Source organism: Tetrao urogallus (genome assembly GCF_951394365.1).
Source record: "Tetrao urogallus genome assembly, chromosome: 19".
NCBI classification, from domain to species: Eukaryota; Metazoa; Chordata; class Aves; order Galliformes; family Phasianidae; genus Tetrao; species Tetrao urogallus.
Window position 1 is genome coordinate 8,775,659 of NC_136832.1, and position 21,909 is coordinate 8,797,567.

Consider the following 21,909-nt stretch of genomic DNA (forward strand, 5'->3'; position numbering starts at 1 on the left):
TTATTAGCAAAGGATTGTAAAACACGAGAGATGAAAATAACACCAAAGAACAGCATGGAGAAAAACCTTTTCAAATCAATTCTAACATTGCAAATGTTCAGAACAGCAAGTTATGAATCAAGCCACGACGCTGCACAGAAAATGCAGCAGCTCTAAGCTTTCAGGAAGGGAGAAAGTAAACGATAAAAGGATCACTAATGTCAGTCAGATTGGCAATAAGTAAAGAACTCTTTGCAAACCTCTGTAACCACAAGGGATATTTAGTGAAGATTGTAGAATCAAGCCTGAAGTCTTTCAAAGACAAAAACTGAAGATCTTCTGCAATATTTATTTATGACAGTAATCCACAGACCGACCTGATGTGCTACCAAACCCAACCTTGCCTGCAGTGGTTTGATAAAGAAACCCATTTAAGTGAATCATTGACTTCTTTCTGTATCTATGCTACAGGTAGCTATTTTTGAAGATAGATTAATGTGCTCATTTGTATTTAAGCCACGCATTTTTAGTCAATTAAAACCCTTCAGATTCCATAGGAAACACAAACTTAAAAAGTTTTACGTTCTGTGAGAAGATTTTCAAAAGAAAATTGATAGGATCACTTCTACAATACATTCACGTTATTCACCACTGCTCTGGACTCAATACTATGCTTTCTGCTGCTCTAACAGCACTTCTGTGGAGCTTTCTCTTAAGTGGCTCTTAAAACCAACATAAAACTTTCAGTGAGTCAAGCACTGCCAGATCCTTCGCGTTGTTTCATGGAGGAACACTTCATATTTCAGCTCATGGAGTTTCCAAGAGGGCCTGTCTTAATCAATGGGAAAAAGGTTAAGAGCTCTTAACAGTGAAGCAGATAAATACCTAAACTGCAAGAAGGGAGAGCAAAGATCAAGGCACCTATAGCATTTGCTTCACAAAACCAAACAGGGTAGTTGAGGGCAGTTCTTCCTGAGCAGGATGGGAAACAGCAGCAGAAATAACAACCACCCAATTGACAGAAAAACAAAGTTAACGTTCACTAATCTGAACTGAAGTAACACTGGCAGGCATCACATTTAAAAGTCATCCCCACATGTCTAACTCCTCAGAAGCCACGCGGCCTAACGTAATGGACAAGAATTGATAGTGAAGTTGGCAGATTGCCTGATGAAGGAATAAAACAAAAAAACCCTCTAGGAAAGAGAAAGGGTTTAATTCGATGTATTTCCAAAGGGCTTTGGGAGAATGATGCTGAATATGAACGCTCGGTCATTTTGACTGATGGAGAAAAGAATTGTGTCAGCCTCTAAAATGAGCCAGAGTAGAAAGATCAATCTCAAAAAAAGCCATTCATATGAGCTTATAGACTCTCGGGCAGGAATAAGGCTCGAAATGAAGAGGTGGTGCTTGAGAAGCATTTGAATAGCTGAAAACCTGACCAGACTTCCAAGCAATAACAAAAGAACACAGGAATCAAGCTAAAGCTGCAGGAGTCAGCTAAAAAAGTCAATCAGCAAATGGAAACCAAAATATTGGTATTAACCGAGCTACGTTTATTACGTGCTTATTTTATAAATACTAATTTCACCCCATATAATTCCACAGGCACTGACAGCCCCACGGAACAAATCAGTGCAGAAGCACAGCGTTGGCTCACAGAAGCACACACCAGGGCACTTTGCAGCAAAGCTGAAGCACAGTCGTTCTCTGCTGATCAGCAAAGCTGCCGCACCACTGTCACCCTGCTCCGCCTCTGCATGCTTATGCCCCGAGTTCCAGCCTTAATCCACCCCATCCCATAACCATAACCTCAGAGTATGCAGTGAGATAAACACAGTCATCAATAGCAGGAATGACTCTCGTCATCAAGTCTGGGATAATCATGCTGGAGATATGTGAAAATATGCTACGTAAAGATAATGTGTGCAGCAGGAGAGGTTATGAAACTGAGCAGGAAAGTATCTGGGAAATAGAAGAAATACAGCCATCCAGGTGGACTTACTGCCTTTTTCCCCCATCCCTTCTTTACAGATTCCATATTGTCCAACTGGAAACTGGTAGCTTTTCCCAATACCAGAGAAAGAAACTGTTTAAAGTGAGAAATATGCATCATCATTCATACAGTAGAAAAAATAAATCATCTTTTTTTTTGTTTGCGTGTGCAAGAATAAAACAACAATATATTAAGTTCTACCAAATCTTGATGAGAATTTCTTCCTAAATACATAATGCTTAGAGGGGGGGGAAAAAAAGTCAAGCTGACATACATTTGTATCTCCAGGGTGCGTCCTGAACAGAGTGACATCAGCTGGTGCCTGCATGCTGAGCCTGCAAAAACATTTGAGACACCACGCTGGGGCTCTTACTGCTCTGAAAATCAGTGAATTTGACGTTTGCTGGAGCCTTGGAATCCAGAAGAGAATCGTACCCAACACAGTGCAAAAAGAAGAAAACATAATCTGATCACAAATAAGTTGCAAGGCTGAGTGCAAATTAAAAAAAAAAAAAAAAAAGAAAACAGTATTTATAGGGAAGAAGCACTCAAGAAAAAATAAACTACTGATGAAACAGTACAGTAAGCTATAAAGCAAAAGCTCTTCTTGCGGACACGACAAATTGATTATTTTTTATAACCACCATATGTTAAATTACATTTAGTTTCCAAAGTGCTTCAATTCTTTATTCTGTCAGCAGCAATTCCACTGCTGAATAAAAGTCCCTGCGTGACTCAGGGGGCTGCACCTCCTTTGTCTCAAACATGTAAACAAAGCAGATTTTACTCCACGATCCACTCATATCTTGTGATGATAAACACAGCGTAATGCTATGGCTTCCTTGTCAAAGGAGTAAAACGCTTGTTTTCTGCCTTCAGATATATAAAAAATAGGCATGGAAATCCAAGAGATCATACTGGGACACAGAAGAAACAACAGCAACACAAATATAAAGAATTTTCTTATTATCTCTTATCCAGATTAATTAGCATTAATAAACCAGGACACAAATACTCTCAACAGGACAGGGAAGCAGCTCAGCAGCACTGATGGAGAGCAGAAGTAAACTTCTAAAGGCTTTTAGAGCAGAGCAGCTCCATGTGACACACAGCTTCCAATGACACCACCAGACAGACTGACAGCCAGCTGAGAACACACAGTATTTGTACACGAGGCTGAGACTCCTTTTTGCTCCTGGCATTTAATGCAATTTTAACAAGAATAAATTGCTAACAATTAAGTGAATATTGAAATGAACATCTTTCACTACTCTACAAATTCAAACTTAGGCAAAAAAAGTTTGCAATGTGTTTTGAAATAGATTTTCTGTTGGAGGCACAATATAAACAGTGATTTGCATCAGCGATCATCTTAATTAAACAGCTGTTTACATAAAGTAACACTGATTTACTTCAAATGCTGCTTGGTGTCAACAGACCGTTCATTTAACTGTGGAAGTTTCCTTTAGGCTCAAGTCACTTCTCCCTCCTCCAGCAGGCTGCACACAGCTCCTCCACTGCAGACTGCCTGCAGCAAATTCAGTGCTGCTATACTTTATACAAGTTGTTGGGGTTTGGGTTTTCTTTGCAGAAACATTTTGGAGCACAGTGCAGCCTCCTGCACTGCATCCCTGTGTGACGAGGTGAGTGCAGGCAGCCCTTCTGACCACACTGGCTGCTGCAGAGGGGATAAAAGCACATGTTGGGATCACCTCCCAGGCACTGTGAAGGGACACATGCCACCCTGCTCCACATGACACATACCCAACTACATCCTGCTCCTTCTCTTCCTCTCGGGCTTTGATTTGCTCCCTCCTGATGATACAATGACCAGCTGGCACCAAAGCTCTCCCCTGAATCATAAACTCAAGGCAAAAGAGCGAACATTACTGACAAAGCTTAAGCTGTAAAAAACACCACTATAATTGGTGACAGATGTTCAAACCAGAAATCAACTGTTCTGACCATCACCAGCCTCTATTTATTTACTTCAATACATTAATAGGACAAATTTTGCTTTCCCTTCTGCCAACCACAATAAGACTAGAAGTACTACAATGACACAAAATACTATCCAGCTTTCTACATCCAGTCAATCATCTTTGCCTGGAAAACCTACATGGATGGCATTTCTCTGTAGCTACTTGTAGAAACGTTTGGAGAAGGAATGGAGGAGCACACTTTAGAACTAGCTGAAAGGCACTGAAAGGAGTGAAAGAAAAAAGCAAAAGCACTGCAAAACCTTCACTGGTGAAGATGGGGCAGAAGCAAGTGGGGCTCAGTCCCCATCTCAAACGCTTTTACTTGGGCGTAAATCTTCAAGGCGATCAGAATGGGATCATCCTTTACTTGAAGCTTACAGTAAGATCATGCCTTTCTTAAGAGGTTCCATGAGCAAGCTCCTGTTCAACAAGTCGGAAGCTGTCACACACGTCCTGTGTACCCATACAAGAAGTTACAGGAATACCACCCTGTGCACTAACAAACAAGACTGCCTTACGGTGCAGGTATGCAGATATTCACCAACAGATTATCCTGAAAAAAGCAGCATCACTGATGAATTCTTTCTGGGAAGAGCCCATGGTTTGTCTCATGGCTGACTAATCCTGTTCTACATTATTTAGCAGTCAAAACATATCAAAGAAGAATTCTCTGTTGAATAAGCTTCCCAGACACATGCCAGCATTCTCCAGCAATTCCTTTTTGTAATCATCACTTGCCTTTCTTCCATACCTAATGTGTAATTAAATGAACGCCCAACATTACATCAGTGTAAAACAAAACAAAACAACCAGTTGCATAATTACAGGCTAAAAAGAGATCTTGAGTGCCACACACCAAAGTAACCTTAAGGGTGAATGTTCAGCACAGCTAACACAGGACAGGCACAAGACATCCTCGATGCCAAACCCACGACCTGTGTGCAGCACTGCCTCTGCAAGAAGCTTCATCTTTTAGCAGTATTGCTGCAATACAGAACTTGTAAATACTGTCATGTCGTATTCAGGGGACTATTTAGCACGGATTAGAGACATTCCTCGACAATTATTTTGATTATTTCTTTCCACAAGAGAATCATAGAATCATAGAATCACTAAGGTTGGAAAAGACCTAGAAGATCACCCAGTCCAACCGTTCACCTATTCCCAATAGCTCCTACTAAACCATGTCCCTCAACGCAACATCCAGTCTTTCCTTGAACACCCCCAGGGTCGGTGATTCCACCACCTCCCTGGGCAGTCCATTCCAGTGCCTGACCACCCTTTCTGAAAAGTAATACTTCCTCATGTCCAGCCTGAATTTCCCCTGGCGTAGCTTGAAACCATTCCCCCTGGTCCTATCACTAATGACACGAGAGAAGAGGCCGACCCCCAGCTCACTACAACCTCCCTTCAGGAAGTTATAGAGAGCAATAAGGTCTCCCCTGAGCCTCCTCTTCTCCAGGCTGAACATTCCCAGCTCCTTCAGCCTCTCCTCATATGGCCTGTGCTCCAGACCCCTCACCAGCTTCGTTGCCCTTCTTTGAACACGCTCCAGGGCCTCAATATCTTTCTTGCAGTGAGGGGCCCAAAACTGGACACAGTACTCGAGGTGCGGCCTGACGAGTGCTGAATAAAGGGGAACAAAAGAGGACAACAAATGTGCCCTTGAAATCACAGAACATGAATAACATCTTTACGCTTGCCGCTAAATGACACGAAAACACTTACTGAGTATCTTTTCTCTTTTTTTTGTGGGGGTCCACCAGACGAAGAGTATCTCTGATAACAGCTACTTTCACTTCTTCATCAACAGGACTTGGGACATTTTCAAACACCCCAGGAGAGAGCTTTAATTCAGAAAGGGATGGAATTATTCAGTGTAGAACTGAGGATTATTGATTCTGCATCTTCTCAACTCCATGTGCATCACGTATGTTTTAAATACACAATGATAGATTACAAAATACTTCTTTAAGAATAACCAAATATCTTAATATTTTCAGTATGATGTTACAACAATTTTAGGAAATTTCTCTAGTAACCCAAAATTCAAAGAGAGATTGTTGTCAATATTACCATTTATATTATACATACAATGTGAAAAAAATTCAGCAATGCTCTAAATACAGTTAAGAAAACTGCAGGGGATGATGAATAAATGTATTTATGACAAAGACTATGGAGAGCTTTCACAATTCCAATAAGTCATATTCCAAAGGTATAAGATTAGTAATGATTTCAAAGCAGAAAATTATAGAGAGCCTCCAAGTTTTCATATGAGCAGACAGCCTTCATATCTCAAACAAGGAAAAAGACCAAAAAACGAATCCTAGACAATTTCATTCCCATATCACTGTCATGTTGAGAGGTCTTACCTCTTGCTCGTGCTCTATTCTCATGCTGGGGTTTGCATTTACTTCCAGCAACATGGGCTTCAAGTTTTTCATCAGGAGAATGTCAAACCCTAAAATCTGTGCATAACAAACAGTGTGTTACTTTCCTTCTATTTAAGGTGTTCTTCTAGAGAATGCAGTGGTCATTCAAAGGTCAACATTCAGGTGGAAGAAACATGTGAGGGACAGAAGAGAAATAACTGAGAAACAAACAATACTGCTGAATCATTACTGCAGCCATTTGACTTCGATCCTAATATCTACTTTCATACTACATCCAGCTCTAAACACTGCATCCACCAACACAGAATTGCAGCATTTATCACATGTAGGTCTCATCAGGCAACAGCAAAGCTTCATGCTGCATCATCCAGAAGCTAGGAACTGGAAAAAATATTGCTGCTAATGATTGATATCCCATACAGTAACATAGGCCAGCTGATATTTCTGAGGTAAAGAACTTTCTTGGGTAAGAACTTAAGCTGTGAACTCATACAATGCATTGTTCAGGCTGCATCTGCCATTCCTCCTTCCACCACATCAAACAAGTGATAAGCAACAAAACAAAGGGCACATCCAGAAAGTGAATCCATGCATACAAATAACTGCATTCTTGTCAGAAATTCCGACCTACCTGGAAGCAAGTTGGCCCAGGCTTTCCTGCTGGGATGTCAGACTGATAGTAAACTTTCAGTTCTGGTGTCAGTGCAATAATTGTTTTAATCACCAGTGAAATTATATCTGACCAAACCTTTTTGACATCAGCTCCTCTGGAAGACAGTCTGCACAGAATGCTTGAGAAAGTCCTCTTGCTGCCAGTGTTTACATTGTCAGAATGGATGAAATTCCCACTATGGATATTTAGTGAGTAGTTAGTTAAGTGCATAAAAACCTGGTGCAAATTTTTTAGAGTGGGTTCTTGGTAGGGCTCTGTACAAAATCTAGAAAGTCCATCTTTGGCTATATAAATCTCTAAAGGTTCTAAGGATTTCAGTAAGACGTAGAGACGAATATCAAACTTCAGCTTGTCCACAAGCAGCGGTTTGCAGATGTACTCCTGGACCACTGCCGGGCGGCTCTGCAGGCTGCCGGCCAGCCTGACGTCGCTGGGGTCTTTAATGAGGTAGATTCCATCCCCCTGGCACCCGCCATCAGGTTTGACAATAAAAGTGGGCTTCCAGGACGGATCGCTCTCTTTCATCATTCGAACCTAGGGTGAAAATAATTAAACTGAAGGATGCTAATAAGGGGAGAAAAGGAGCTGGTGCTACGAAAGGCAGAAAATTACATGCGTTAACAAAAAGTAAAGTAGCACAATCTCATCACAATAGCAGTAAACACCAAATTAAAAATATAGAAGATAAACAGTAGTGACAAGCACAAAACTAAACAAATGGACATGAGTAGAATGTTACTAGTGCAGATACAAGGACATTTTCTTGAATAAGCCACTGTATAAACAATTCCAGGAACAACTTCTCAATCTTATGCACCAATTTATGGAATGAAATGCCATGTAACTCACCAGGTCATTTGACTAGCTGTTCACGTGTATGAAACTGTAAAGTTAAAATTCTGTGCTGCGTTTTGAAATTATGGACAAAGAAAGGCAGCTTGCTTATTGAGATATACATGCAGGGAGAAAAAAAGGAAGCAGGAATTTCACACAGGTAATTTCTTTTTCTACCACTGAATATTTTTCACAGTTGGATACCCAGTGTTAGTAAATCTGGAGCATATTGAGCCATATACAGACATTCAGCAAATATCAAGAGTTTACTAAATAAAACATACAGCTTACACCTGAGTTGCTACCCACCATCACTCTCCAAAAGGAAGATTTTTCTGGATTGCAGCAGAATTCCCACTAGGCCTGACATGCAACTATTAGCCTTCCTTCAGTGGAAGAGAAAGAAAACCTTATCACAAACTCAACAACTCTTACCAATGGCTTTGATTTGTACTAAGAAAATCTGTTTTAAATCACAACAGTGCAGATGCTTTCCTTAGATGTACACACTGTGACATCAAGAAAGAGGAAAGCTGGGGGACAATGTGACAAATCAAAATCTTTGGATGAATGTGCACAGCACTCCACATCTCAAGCCAGAGCAGATGTTCACTGCACTCAGGCATCCCCCATTCCTGTGCTGGTACAGCACCAAACACTGCACTCTAGTGTATGAGCCTGCAAACAGCCAACACCAGCATCCACACTGGAGTAATGCACTTTAAAAGGCAAGAATGCATAGAAAAGTCAACAGTCAGAACACGTTTAACCACTCAACATCCTTCACAGAAATTGCTTCTGCTCTGCAGACTTCCTGAAAATGGTATCAAATACTCCTTATGCTAACAAGTTCTCTGAACAGAAGCACTCCAGAAGCAGGGGATGCTCAGCTGCACGCAGCCCAGCCCCAACCACCCCAACAACTGAGCACTGGTTTAACAACGAACGCAGGAAAAGGTGGGTGGCAGGAAGAAAACTGTGATTCTCGAGCAGAACCCTGCAGTGCCTGCTTCAGGCAAGTGACCCATGCTAGAGAATGCTGCTACTAAAAGCCTTCCTACTAACCACAGTGGAAATACAAGGTTGATTATTTCAACCAGGACTTGTCTCACGGACAAGCATCGCACCAACAGAACAAAGATCCTCCTTCAATCGGGTCACTCCAAGGGACAAAGCACCACACTGGAGATCGGGCTTACATAACTGCTTGTGGATAAACAAGCCCAAGTAGATCTGCGGCCTTAACGTGCAAAGAAGGAAAGCAGGGTTTATCTCCTGGCCTTTTTACCAGTAAGGAATAATCTTCCCATTACGTGATGCTACACCGCATACCGAAGGATTCTTTCTAGCTCTCACTTTGCTAAAGTTAGCATACCAGAAGGGTTTGTGGCTAACCTTACACCTCCACAACTACACGTGCTCTTTTGTGATTCAAGCTGTACAAACAAAGAGCCAATCATGATCTACTAGGGCAGAAATGACACAGAACCTCTGTGAAGGGAGCAGGGCCATCTGCCTGCTGCTCTCCTTGCCCTTCATGCCTCAGGCTATTTCTGCTCTGCAGCAGCAGCATTTCTTCAGAAAAAGAATAGTGCTTTCTGGGGACTGTTGTTAAAGATGGCAGGGCAACCTGCTTTTGAAATTCTGCATTTTAGCAATCGTTGGTTGCTGTCTGAGGTCAGAGCAAGATGTGCATTTACTACAGAGGGAGGCCAGGACACTGTAAAGTCTAAATGCCACGTGCTCCCTACACAATAGCTTCAAAAAACAAAAGACAGCACATTCCCTGTTCTGTCACCTTGTTTGATGAAGAGAACAACGCATTTTTTCTGGCCAGCAAAGGCAGCAGGAGAATCACATAAGAAATTTGCTACAGGAAAGACAACTTGCATTTCAATCCAGACTAACAGAGATGTAATATATTTCCGTTTGGGGTTTGTGTTCTTTTTAAATTAAAAGCCTTGTGATATGTAATGCACTCATGTTTCCATAAAGTACCACAAGGATACACAAAGGACAGAGTAACCCCACCGATTCAGTAAGAAACCATTCTAAAGAAAGGAAGAAAAAAAAGGACAAGATTATTTGCAGGAAAGGTCTTAATCAAAGCCAGACGAGTTAATTTAATACGATGCTTTCTTGTAATATGAAAGAAGATCAATATCTCATGCTCAACTCTTTCAATTTAAGGGCAAAGGAAATCATCTTCTGAGGTACAGGCGAGGCCCCCTGCAGCTCCAGGCTTCAGCACACACTGTGCACACACTCCCTCCAGCTGTTTGCCTTCCAGGCAGCTATACAGCTGTGCCTCCAGATCTGTGTCAGAAGTGTTCCAGATAGTACTGATGCTTTCTAGGCCATCAAGACATGCCAGAGAGAATATGGGTGGGAATAATAATCCAGAGTCAGTCCACTTGTCAGCAGACTGACTGGCTTGAACAATACAAGAAATATTCTTGAATATCAAGAAACCCATCAAGTTCTCCCTCAGCTATACTCTTTAGAAGCGACATGTGGAGGCAGCTTGGTCAGACTGAGAAAAATCAGTCATGTAATAAAATCCACTCACATGAAACATTTCTGTGTATTTAGCTGTCTTTAAAAACATGCTAGCCATTCACAGTCATCAGCAAGAGGTCAGCGAGGTGTCCAGTGGTGTGAAAACTGGATTCAGTTGTGGATTTTCCTTTCCTGAGAAGAACGCTGGCTGGATGAAATAGTGCTCTACAGAAATGCATATGATGAGCTATAAGATTTGACAGCACAAAGAATAGGCTATTCATGTCTATAACTAAGAGGTACCCAACAGCTGAAAACCTGATTAAGCCACCAAAAATACCCAGTGCTGGAAATTAGACTGTCCAAATTAGACTCCTATTAAAAATTAATCACACTAGGCCTATTCATCATCTTCGCAGACCACAGAAAGAAGGCAACATGAGAGTAATCACAGTCCTAGTTTGAATCCCAAGCTAGTTACTTTTCTGAAATTGGAATTTCCTATTAAAAATGAATTGTAATCGCATAGATTCCAATAGATTCTTCTGTGAGAGGGAAGGGATGATTACCACAGCTCCCAGGAGATGTGTTTATCAGTAAATCATCTTCCATTATGTGGACGTATTAATAGAGAATATTTTAGAAGACATAAGTAAATACTTAAAACAGCCAAATAAATATTTGCTAACTAAAACCAACTTTTAATCCCACATTAAAAACGTGACTGCCATCTCAGTTTAACCCAAATGACAATGGGGAGCTACATTTTGCTGGCACTTCCCCATACCTGCAGCTCATCCACAGCAAAGTTAAGAGCACAGCTCTGTCAATGATTACTGCCTTCCAAAGCACGAAGGATAAACACGAGGCTGGCTGTGGTGCTTCCAGCAGGAGGGAGGCACAAGAGACAGTGGAAAAATGGAAGAGTTGACAGTGCTTTCTGCTGGTTTTACAGGACTTCCATTACAAACTCGTGTTAAGCTAAACAAACTCTTACAACATAAAATATAATGTTTGATAACAAGAACTACACTTCTCTCAAACACAGATGGAAAAACATATGCAAAGGAAACTCCTAGGAGCGTGGTGCTGGACATCTGTTATTCTTGGAACAAAAACCAAATTGTTTCCACTCCGGCAACTGTTGGAGCAGAGCAGCATTTACCCGCAGTGCCACCTGCTGACAGTGCCACCGTCAGCCGGCAGCGACACCGCTGACACAGAACGACCCCACAAGGAGCCTCATAGAACCAAGTGCCCCGTTTTGAACGTTCACTTTCGCTTACCTACCTGCCATAGCTAAACGGACCATTTGCACTCCTTTTACTCCTTCTGAAGCAATAAAGCTGATGTACTGTTGGGATTTTATTCCCTTTTTCCCTTACTTGTGGTGCCATAGCAGTGCCCAGCACTCTTGAAGAGTCAATACGTAAAGATATTTAACCAAAGAAACAGCTTGATGAGATTTAAAGAAGCAATTACTCAGGAAGAAATTCACATACTTCACAGCACATACTACAAACCTCTGCGCTGAAGAATTCAAATCAGGCAGGACAGACAAGAAACTCTCCAGTGATAATGGGCCCATTGAGGTACCACACTGCACACACTGCTGGGCTGGAACTTCCTCAGGCCTTTTACACTCAGTAAAACATAGAGGCACCACGTTTAATTTTCAGACAACACTTCCACTATTGCAGAGAAGCATCGTTGTTTTTAAATCTGTCCTAGAACATGAAGAATTAAAAGCAGTGCATCCCTCCTATATCCAACCTCAAGGAAATAAGAAAAATGCCATCCTTTGCACCTGGAGAGTGATTTTAAGTAATTTGGTCAGCATGAAAAACTGAAGAATTGCACTGTGACAACACACAACAAGTTACATTGCTCTGAGTCAGAGCAGCTCACCTCAGTCACAAAGAGGGGAAACTCCTCAGGCAGAATCCAGGAGCGAGGATAGAAGTTATATTCGACAGGAAACAAATCCTGCATCGTTCTCACTGCCCGGCTCAGCGTAACCTTACGTACCATCTCCGTCATGCCTGGAAAAACAGACAGAACTTAAACACCATGAGGGATCCGCACCAAAGCCTCACCCCAAGAAGTCATACCACGATTCACTCTATTGGCAGGCACTAAAGCCACTGCTTTAGTAAAGCCCAAGCAACTTTTAGAATTTAAATTTGACAAAAGTACTTGTAGTGCTCCCCGGACGTATTACACAATGTATGTATTATCCTAGGACATAAGAAGAAAATCCATTAGTTATCCAAAACTTGGAGCAATAGATGGAAAGCTGTAGTCCACTAGTAGCTACTGTCTTCGTCACAATCCAAAATGACTGCCCTGTCCTGCAAACATTCCAGGAGAGGGAACACTTTGTGTTTACCTCACATTCATCTATGTAACCGTGTCAGAAAGAACAGATTGGTTTGGGAGCAGAAGTTGAAAGCCTGCTTTCCTGCAGCTTCCAATCTCATGCTTGGATCACACCACATCCAGATGAGCACGAGCTCTGCTCTAAGCTCCCAAATCAGAAGCATTTGGGGTTATTCTTGCGAGTAACCATCAAACTTCACAACCAGATTCAGGCTGCAGCTCCTTTCTCAGTAAGAGCAGCAGCTGTGGGTTTTCTTCACAAGAATTCTTCTTTAAGAAAAGAAATTTAGTAAATCCTGGCATCCAGATACAGCAACATTCCTGGGGATCATTTCCAGTTCTGAGGGACAGTGTGCTCTACTCAGCTACCACATAGAAGCCAGATTGCAGCAGGGGTAACACTCATGTAACATTGAGATTTAAGCCACCACAAAACAGTAACATCTTCTATTTGAATGTGAAATACCAGGAGACATGAAAAAGTTGGGTAAACAGAGCATGAAGTTCAATGTCTGTGGTTCCTTACTCTCTCAGCATACTAACAGCAGCAATAAATCTGAAGTAAAGGGCTTAGATAAGTCAATACCTAAGCTCTTAGTCCTTATTTAGAGAGATCTCAACAGGGATTAAAAGAGGAAAAAAAGGAGCTTAATAAAAGTGGAATAGTCATAATAAGCTGAGAGCTGGCATGAACTCTTCAATATTAAAAAGACATTTGATGAGCTCTGCTTTCAGCTTCTTTCTCAGCTGGGCATACGAAACAAAACAGATTATTTCCAGTTTGGAAAAAAAAAAGATGCAGCACTGTTCAAAGCGTTAGGTAACATACAACTGCTGCACACCTATTTCACCTCAATAATAACCTAACACAGTTTCCCCCATAAATTCATACGCAAAGTTTCCTTTTCATCAAAACCTCTCTTTGTCCAAAACAAATTTCAGCCCACAAACTGTTCAAGATCCACACTCTGATATTCACACCCCACCCAAACATGATTCACCTACCAAAAATAATTTGGTAAAAGTCCGACCAGCCGGCAGGCAGATGAGTCCCACAAGGAACAGCACACAAAGTCAATGCAGCCCTGTTTCTAACAGCACTTGTTCCAAGCAGAACCAGAAATGACGTACCTGGAAACTTGTTGACTTGACCTGAGAATATGTAATTATCATGAAACGACACTCCATGCCAGTAGATATCACACGGCAGGCGCCTGCCAAAGGGAAACTGGAAAACAGATGAGAGAAGTTCTGAAGCAAATTGGCAACACTTCTTCATGTCTGTTTCTCTCAGCGCTCACATTAAGCACAAACCGCCCAAGAACAGCACAAAGAACACATGCTCTGCATTTTGGTTGCAAAACAGAATATTTCATCAGATCAAGATGCTGTAGTTGAGGATGTTCACCAGGAAAGGTTTGTAAAACCTTACAAACAGCTGTGGCACAAGCTCTGAGAAATCTAGAGCTTGCTATCAAGCACAGTTAAGGCTCGACTTGTTTGCAAAGTAAAACGCTGTTATAGAGAATAAAGTTAATTAGAAATTCTTACTTCTAGAATGTGAAGGCACAGCAATAGCAAGCAGCTACCACTGGGAAGTAAGCAAAGTCTGATAATGCTCTTGCTTGGGTTTCTTTTTTCCTTTTCCAGTTTCAGGAGTTAATAGCAGCCATCAAAAGAAAAGAACTAGAGGTCTCAGAGGAATTGTCCTTACTGGCATTAATAAACCAACTTCTGTTCTCAGATATATCACGATGTGATGCAAAGAACCACGGGCTCAATTTTGTTGTCCATACACCGAGTCCAAGCTCAGTAAGCCCAGCCACGCTCCCTGTTCAGGGCACAGGAGCACTGGTCAGCAGCGCTGCTGTAAGTTAATACAAGGAACAGTTGCCATGAACTTTGCAAGCAAGCAGGCTTGCCTTGGTGCCCCAGCTGCAGTACATGTAAAATGGATTCCGGAGTCAAGATGTTTAAACAAGGTAACAACACATTTGTACATTTCCTTTTATGTGTGCATATTCCTTTCTGGTAGCAATAGTAATAAAATAAAAAAGAAAGCTCACAATTCACCAAACCATTTGTAGAGCTTTCAACTATTCAGAACCAAAGCAATGATTTCAACTTCGTTAAGGATTACTGCAGCCGAGGGCTCCTCCCTGCCACAAAGGCTGCTAAAAGCAGCAGCCCCCAAAGCAGGGCAGTGCCTGGGCAGCGCGGGCTTCCCTCAGCTCCCACAGAGATGCTGCACTTCTGACTGCAGCACTTTCAGGACACGGAAGCTTCCGAGTGAATTACTTCCCCTGTTTGCCACTGTAATTAAAACTAAAGTTTTTACCAGTGAACACCTTTGAAAAAAAATTAAGCTGGCTTAGCAGCACATTTCCTATTTCTGTCACATAACTATTTCCTTACTCCTAGGGATGAAATAGCCCATAGAGCAGACACAGAGCGTTCTTTGCTGCTTTCATTACTATTCAGCCCACAAAAAACTGTTTTTGTAGAAGCGAAAATTAATTCTGTTCAGCTCTGAAAGACAATCAGTGGCCTTAACCTCTCCTCAGGTGCACCCAGAATACAGATGCAGCACAAGGTCTCACACAGCCCTTCCGGCTAAAACCTGCACTATTTATTTATTTATTGAATGAAATTGAAACGAAAGGAACAGAATTTGCATTTATATAACACCTTTCATCTGCCGAGGATATCAAAGCACTTTACAAACACTGCACAGAAATGGTTCTGCAGCAGATGAAGGGAGCACGCGGCCGGGCCGGGAGGTAGCCGTTCAGCCCAGGATCACTGATTCAGATAGCACAGCAGCTTCACTGCTTCTGACAAATCGAGATTATTTGGATCTATCCAACGCTGGGATCTAATTCATCTCCTGAATAGGCTGGGACGGATTCTTCATCATCTGCACTATACGTTTGCATAAGAATAGCGTTTGGAAAGGAACCCACCAGTCAGGTCAGTTGACCCACTCAAGCAGCGCTTAGCAGATGAAATTAATTGCATTTGGGTAAATTGGGTCTTCCTGTAGCAGTGTGAAGACATGGGGTGCCCGTGGCTGCAATCTGCTCCTGCAGCCTCCCCTGCCACGCTGCCTGCTGCTCTCCAGCCCCACAGAGCCCTTCGGAGGTCTCCTTTATTCAAAGGCAGAGGGCGTTTGTCAGGGAGGGCCAACAGGAGCCCACAAAGCAAACTGAACCATTCTCACAACTTTGACACAATCCATCGTCAATCACAGCTAAGCTGCCTGGCAGCTCATTTCTACCTTTAGATTGGAAGCCAATAATTTAAATTGTCCCACGGGTCACATCACTCTGTCCCATCACATTTAATGACAAGTTAGATGACTCGTCTCCTCGTCAGCCTCCCCGAGCTCCACATTTCCAAGTATTTCTCTGCCTCCATGCAGCCCAACAGCAAGGCAAACGAAATGCTGTGACACCAACGCTGGAGGCATCCACTTCTGTTCTCCTGGTAATTTAAAGCTACTCAAAAAATAATTTATTGAGTGAAAAATACAACTCGGGATGCCCGTTAGTTCACTGGGCACATTGCGCCCGTTCGAAGAACACAACGCCCTGCCTCAGCACTGCCAGCACCAGCATCCCCAGCACACACGGAGCATGCTGGAAGGTCCCCATGTGCTGCAGGATGGGGCTGTCCCAGCCAACAGTTCAGCTTCCTCGGGATTCCCCTGGCTGGAAAGCAGTTTTGTTTGGGGCTTTTGTTTCAATGCTCTCACTGCTTCTGACAGAGCATTTCCAGACACCTTCACCTCTCCCTCACACATCAGTGTCACAGAATAAACTCTTCACCGGTACCAGCTGTATTTACTGTGCTCCTCTCTCTCTTTTTTTTCCTCTGTAGTTCTGTTTGTTTGTTTGCTTTCCCTCTTTGGGCTAATGGTGGTATTTGTGTTAATTGAGTAACATGCCCTACTAACACTGGACAATGCCATAAGCACAGGGAGCACCTTGCAGTAACAGCCTGTAACTGAACCAAAGCTCCTCTGGCAAATCAAGGCACCTATAGAAAGGTATTAGAACGTACAACTTACATTTAAGAAAGCTCCCAAAAGCTTTATGACACAGCATGACATTATCCAGCAGACAAAAGTTATCACTATGAAGGAGCCCACCTCAAAGAGCCCAGTAAAACATCTCCTGCCCAAGAAAATACTTAAGACAACAGGCCCAACAGCAAACAGAGAGAAGAGAAACAAAACAAAAGCAGCAATGGGAGAAACAGTGACAGGAGTGGTGTGAGAGAAGGACCATGTACACCAAGGCACAGCCCAATGTGATCAGCTGGGGAAGTGTGACAGAAGGGAACAGAGTGAAGGACCAGCCCCTAGGACATCAGCACTGCGACAGATGCAGTAATAGCTGCCCCTTTGTTTCACATTAGTTTTATTGGTCATACAAGAAACGGTGCATGTGTTCCCTCTACTGATTCTGCTGTAACAGTGAAATTATTTCCCAGGCTCTCTGCCTGTAAGTGATATTGAGTATTACACTGCTCCGTTTCTAAACATTTAGAAGGAAAGAATTCAAAATATTATGCAACTTGACTCAAAGAGTTTTCCTTGGATTTCTCTTCCACAATGCAAACAGCACCAGTTACAAGACATCACTAACAGTTTTCCTTCGTTACTCCACATCCTGGGGCAGGAGGGTCTGAAAGATCATCTGATTTGTACATTGATTCGAGAAAATACTTTCTTGACAAAAAATAATACCATCTACATACATATTAATCGCTTTTCTATAAGCAGATGAACATTTTACAGGTGTATATCTCAGTGATCTGTTTGGAGAGGGTGAGTTATTGGCTGCTTCAATGGTGCAGTCAATGGCACACAGCAGAAAAAGTAGCAAATAAAGAATTAAGACTAAGAACGGACCAGAAGAGAAGCAGCAGACTAAATGGAAAATACTGAGGGAGCTATCGGATGGAGGAGAAAGGATACTGAGGAAGACAGCAAACACAAAAAGATTAAGTGATGCCAAAACTGCTGCTGTGGGATGCAGAGTGGGAAGGAGAATGCTGGTAATGCAGTTTAGAAAGGAAAAATAAGAATATAAGAAACAAAGTCAGCTTGGAGGGCAGTAAATCATGCACGAAAAACGCAGGAAGCAAGATACTGAGTACAGTAAAACCTCAAGAAATGAGAAAGACAAAGTTAACTGGTAAACATAGCTCATTACCAACCAAAGCTGCAATTAGACTTAAATCAATGCCTAAAAACACCCACTGGAACGGTGCTGATAAAACTTGGCCAAGAGCACAAAAACCACAACAGGGGGACGCCCCGCTCCACCACCACTGGGCAGGATGCAGCAGAGCTGCTGGCAGATGCACCACGGGCCAACTTCCAGTTGCAGGAGCAGGAGGTGAAGCTTTTGTAGCTTTTAACTCTGACCGTTGAGGTGACACAGAATGCAGTGCTTGCCCCACAGCGCACAGACTAATTGCGAAAAGCACCGGGTGCACAGAACCACCTCGTGAGGCTGAAGGAGGAGCCGGGACAAGGCACGGATCCCGAGGGCAGCGCAGCACGGCGCACAGACGGCAGCACAGCGTCCCAGCCTGGATTCCAGCCCTGCTCCGTGCCCTCGGCCTTCCCCTCCCAAACGCACTCCGCTGCTCTGACGAGTTCCTAGAGATGCCCCCAGATGCAGCCTCAGTTCCTACAGAACTGTTTTTAAAGTCGCTGTGGAAAAAATCTCTGCACTTCAAGAACAGCCCAACGGCAGCAGTAAGACAGAGAGCAGAAACTCAGCGTTTAATGACGCGTGGTTTGCTGCAGCTCCGCGCTTCCAGGGCAGCGCTACGGCAGGCGCCGAGCCGCAGGAAGGACACGCAGCGCCGTGCCACGTTCACCTGCTTCAGGATCACAGGACGCACCGCGGAGCGGAACAAAACAGAAGAGAGGCGGAGCGGAGCGCGGCCGCAGTCCGCCCGGCCCCGAGCGAAGCCCCCGGCAGCCGCCGCCACGCCAGGCCCCGCGGAGCCGCGCTCACCTCCCTCCAACGCAGCTGCCGCAGGCTGATCTTCAGCGCCTCCAGTGAGGTCTTGGCCTTGGAGCTATCCACGGTGACCCGGGGCCGCCGTCCCGCCCGGGCCCCCCGCTCCTCCGGCCCGCGCCGCCCCCCACCCCGCGCCGCCCGCCCGGCCGGGCCGCGACCGCGGCTCCGTTCCGCCGCCGCCTCTTCTCTCGCCTTCCGGGCGGGCTCGCCGTCCCGCGGACGTTCGGCGGGGAGCGCCGGGGACCCCGGGGGTTCCTCCGCCTCCCGGGCCGGGGCGCAGCTCGGCGGCGGGGCCCCGGCCGGCTCCATCCCGCGCCGCCTCGGCCCGGGCCCGCCCCCCGCGCGTCTCCATGGCGGCGCCGCGGCCCGTCGGGCGGGTCCCGCGCTGCCTCCGCCCCCCCACCGGAAATGACGTCACGCGGCCGTCGCGGCCATCTTGGAAGCGGGCAGGGGCCGCCCGCCCTTCCGGCAGCCATTTCGGAAAGGCGTGGGGCGGGGCGGCGCAGCCATCTTGGAATGGGCGGTGCGCAAGAGCCGCCCCTGGCGGCGCTGCTTCCGTCGGGCGCGGCATTTGTGCTCCTGACCGGGGCCGGGGCAGCGGCCCAATCGCGGCCGTCAGCGGCGGAGCGGAACGCGCGGGCGCGCAGTCCGGACACTGAAGCGCAGCGGGGCGGTCCGGCCCCGGGCTGCCGGTGTCCCGGGGCGGGCGGGCAGCAGGCGGCGCTGCGGGTGGCGATTCAGTGCCGGGCCCGTTGTTCACCTGCGGTAGGGCTGAAAAGGAAAACCGAGGAAATAGTTAATATGGGCCCAGGCATCGCGGGGCTTTGCGGCGTGGGACGTCCCAAATAAACCGGGGGACGGAGAGGTGTGCTGGAGCTCATCAACGCTGCCCTGCTGGTTATGAGACCATGGGAAAATAGAACGTGGAAAAAGGAACGGAACCGATGGAATGTTTTGTGGTTAAGCACGAGATGAACTCGCTGCTGTTGGGAAGGCTTGTTGTTAAATCTGCCTGCATTTTAGCCAATGAATTGTTAGTGGGAAAAAAACACTGTGTTAGAATATAAAAGCAATGCTTAGGGTAATAAAGGCGCAGCTTTTTTCTCACAAGGCCATTTTTCTCACAAGAATCTTCTGCCGTTTGCGACAATTGGCTCCCAAACAGGAGCTGACAGGCAGACTGGTCTGAAGAAGGCTGAAAGAAGCACGTGGCTGCAAGAAGCCTAATCATCCCCACTGCTCTGATTGCGTCTTGCTGGACAAAGACAAGCAGTTGTGCACCACAAGGAATAAAATGAACTCAGAACAGGAAAACATCCTCCTTACTTTTCAATGTATCCTAAAATGACAGGGGAAGGCAGTGTCCTCTGCTGACCTGCAACTGATGGGCCACTAGGAACGACTCCTCAGTTACAAATTGGACAGTTTAGGATCCAGAAACTTGGGATGGGATCAGGGTGAAACTGTGGGGCACGTCAGCTCAAGGTGATAAGGAGGCACCAGTGTTGCTTGAAACGTGGAGAAGAATTTTTGAGGCTTTAAAAAGTCATGCGGGTTCATTGTCGGCTACCCCCAGTCCACCAAGGATGAAGGAGCCGCAGGCTCCTCCTTGGACTCACCCGCTGTGCCATCAGCTCCCTTGTTGCCACCACCACGGAGGGTCCTCACCACCTCCTCTCCTGAGGGTCCCAATGATCCTTTTGATCCTGGCCCTATAGGTTCTGAAGAAGAGCCAGATCTGTTTTCCCCGGATCCGCACGACATGTGGGCGCTTATTCAGAGGGAAGCTAGGAAAGCTGGAGACACAGATACGCATGCTGAGGGCCTCTGCTGTTACTGTGGCCCTGGACCAAGAGCCACAATGGGAAGCTTTGTCATGTAATGTTTTGTGAGATTTACGGCGTACAGTCACTGACCACGGCATCGGCGCCCCGTATACTGTGGGTTTGATTCAGTCTATATGCGATAGCTCTGTTCTCACACCACGTGATTTCAAAATGATGTGTCGCCTTATCATGACTGATATGCAATGCTCTGTGTGGGAAGCTGAGTAGAGGGGGCTGGCACAGATTCAGGCAACTGAGAACCTGAAGCTTCTGCAGGGAAATCCACTTTGGGGCTGTAGATGTGAATGCTTCGATGGGCGAGGGAGATTTCTCCAGCCCAGTGCAGCAGGCGCAAATACCTGCGGAAGGGCTACAGCAAGTAAAGCATTTAGCAACGTGTGCTCTCCAGGTTGGGCCAGAGGGTGGAAAGCAAAGATAGTCTTTTGTGAGCACTAAGCAACAGCCCCAAGAACCATATGTGACATTTCTGGATAGGCTTAAGAACTCGTTGGAAAAACAGGTCGATAATGAACAGGCGAGAGCTCTTGTATTCCAACAGGTAGCGATTGAAAATGCAAATGCTGACTGCCAAAAGGTGTTGTGTACCCTACAGAACCCCATTACTGAAGATATGATTAATGCATGTATGAATATTGGTACACACCAACATCAGATTACGCTAGCAGCCCAGGCTTTTGCCGTTGTATCCCTTAATCAGCAGCATCTGTGTTATGGCTGTAATCAATAGGGGCACATTTGTAAAAATTGCCCGTGGGAAAGAGCAAAAGGCAACGGCACAGCAACTGTGCCCCAGGTGTTGAAAGAGCAATCACGGGGCTCAAGATTGCCGGCCAAAATTCGATAAGGAGGGGCAACCCCTTATCACAGCGGGAAACTCCCGACGGAGCCGAGGGGGCACGCGATGACAGTAAATGCCTCTCAGGTGGCTGCAGCAGTGCTGTATGGCCGAACAAGCAGAAGTGCCAAGGTGGACTTGGCCACCTCCTCAGACACGACCCTGAAGGACACCCCTGCTGCCTTGGCCCCCACTGGAGTCTGTGGACCTGTGGGGAATGGCATGGCAGCAACTACTGATCGGCTGGTCTTCTGTTACTCAGACGGGGCTTTTTATTTTGCCTGTGTTATTGATGCAGACTATACTGGGGAAATTAAGATAATTTGCAGGCACTTTGGTTATAATACTTTAATACTGTATAATACTCCTGTCAAAGAAAAAGCACAAGTTATGGTCAAAAAAATGAACACTAACGAATGGGAAGGCTCTACTCATTGATAACTTGGGG

General features: G+C 44.9%; 1 protein-coding gene across 1 annotated transcript in view; it reads right to left on the reverse strand.

Annotated features, from left to right (window-relative positions):
- Positions 1-19,088, reverse strand: part of TTLL11 (tubulin tyrosine ligase like 11) — a gene marked incomplete at both ends in the record, with an annotated part of 33,553 nt that extends 14,465 nt beyond the window's left edge. The window contains 6 exons of the mRNA XM_079544888.1: positions 5,686-5,804; positions 6,333-6,428; positions 6,985-7,560; positions 12,268-12,401; positions 13,870-13,966; positions 18,774-19,088. Coding sequence (XP_079401014.1) covers positions 5,686-5,804; positions 6,333-6,428; positions 6,985-7,560; positions 12,268-12,401; positions 13,870-13,966; positions 18,774-19,088 — 1,337 coding nt within the window. The remainder of the gene's footprint in view (positions 1-5,685; positions 5,805-6,332; positions 6,429-6,984; positions 7,561-12,267; positions 12,402-13,869; positions 13,967-18,773) is intronic.
- Between the last annotated feature and the right edge of the window lie 2,821 nt (positions 19,089-21,909).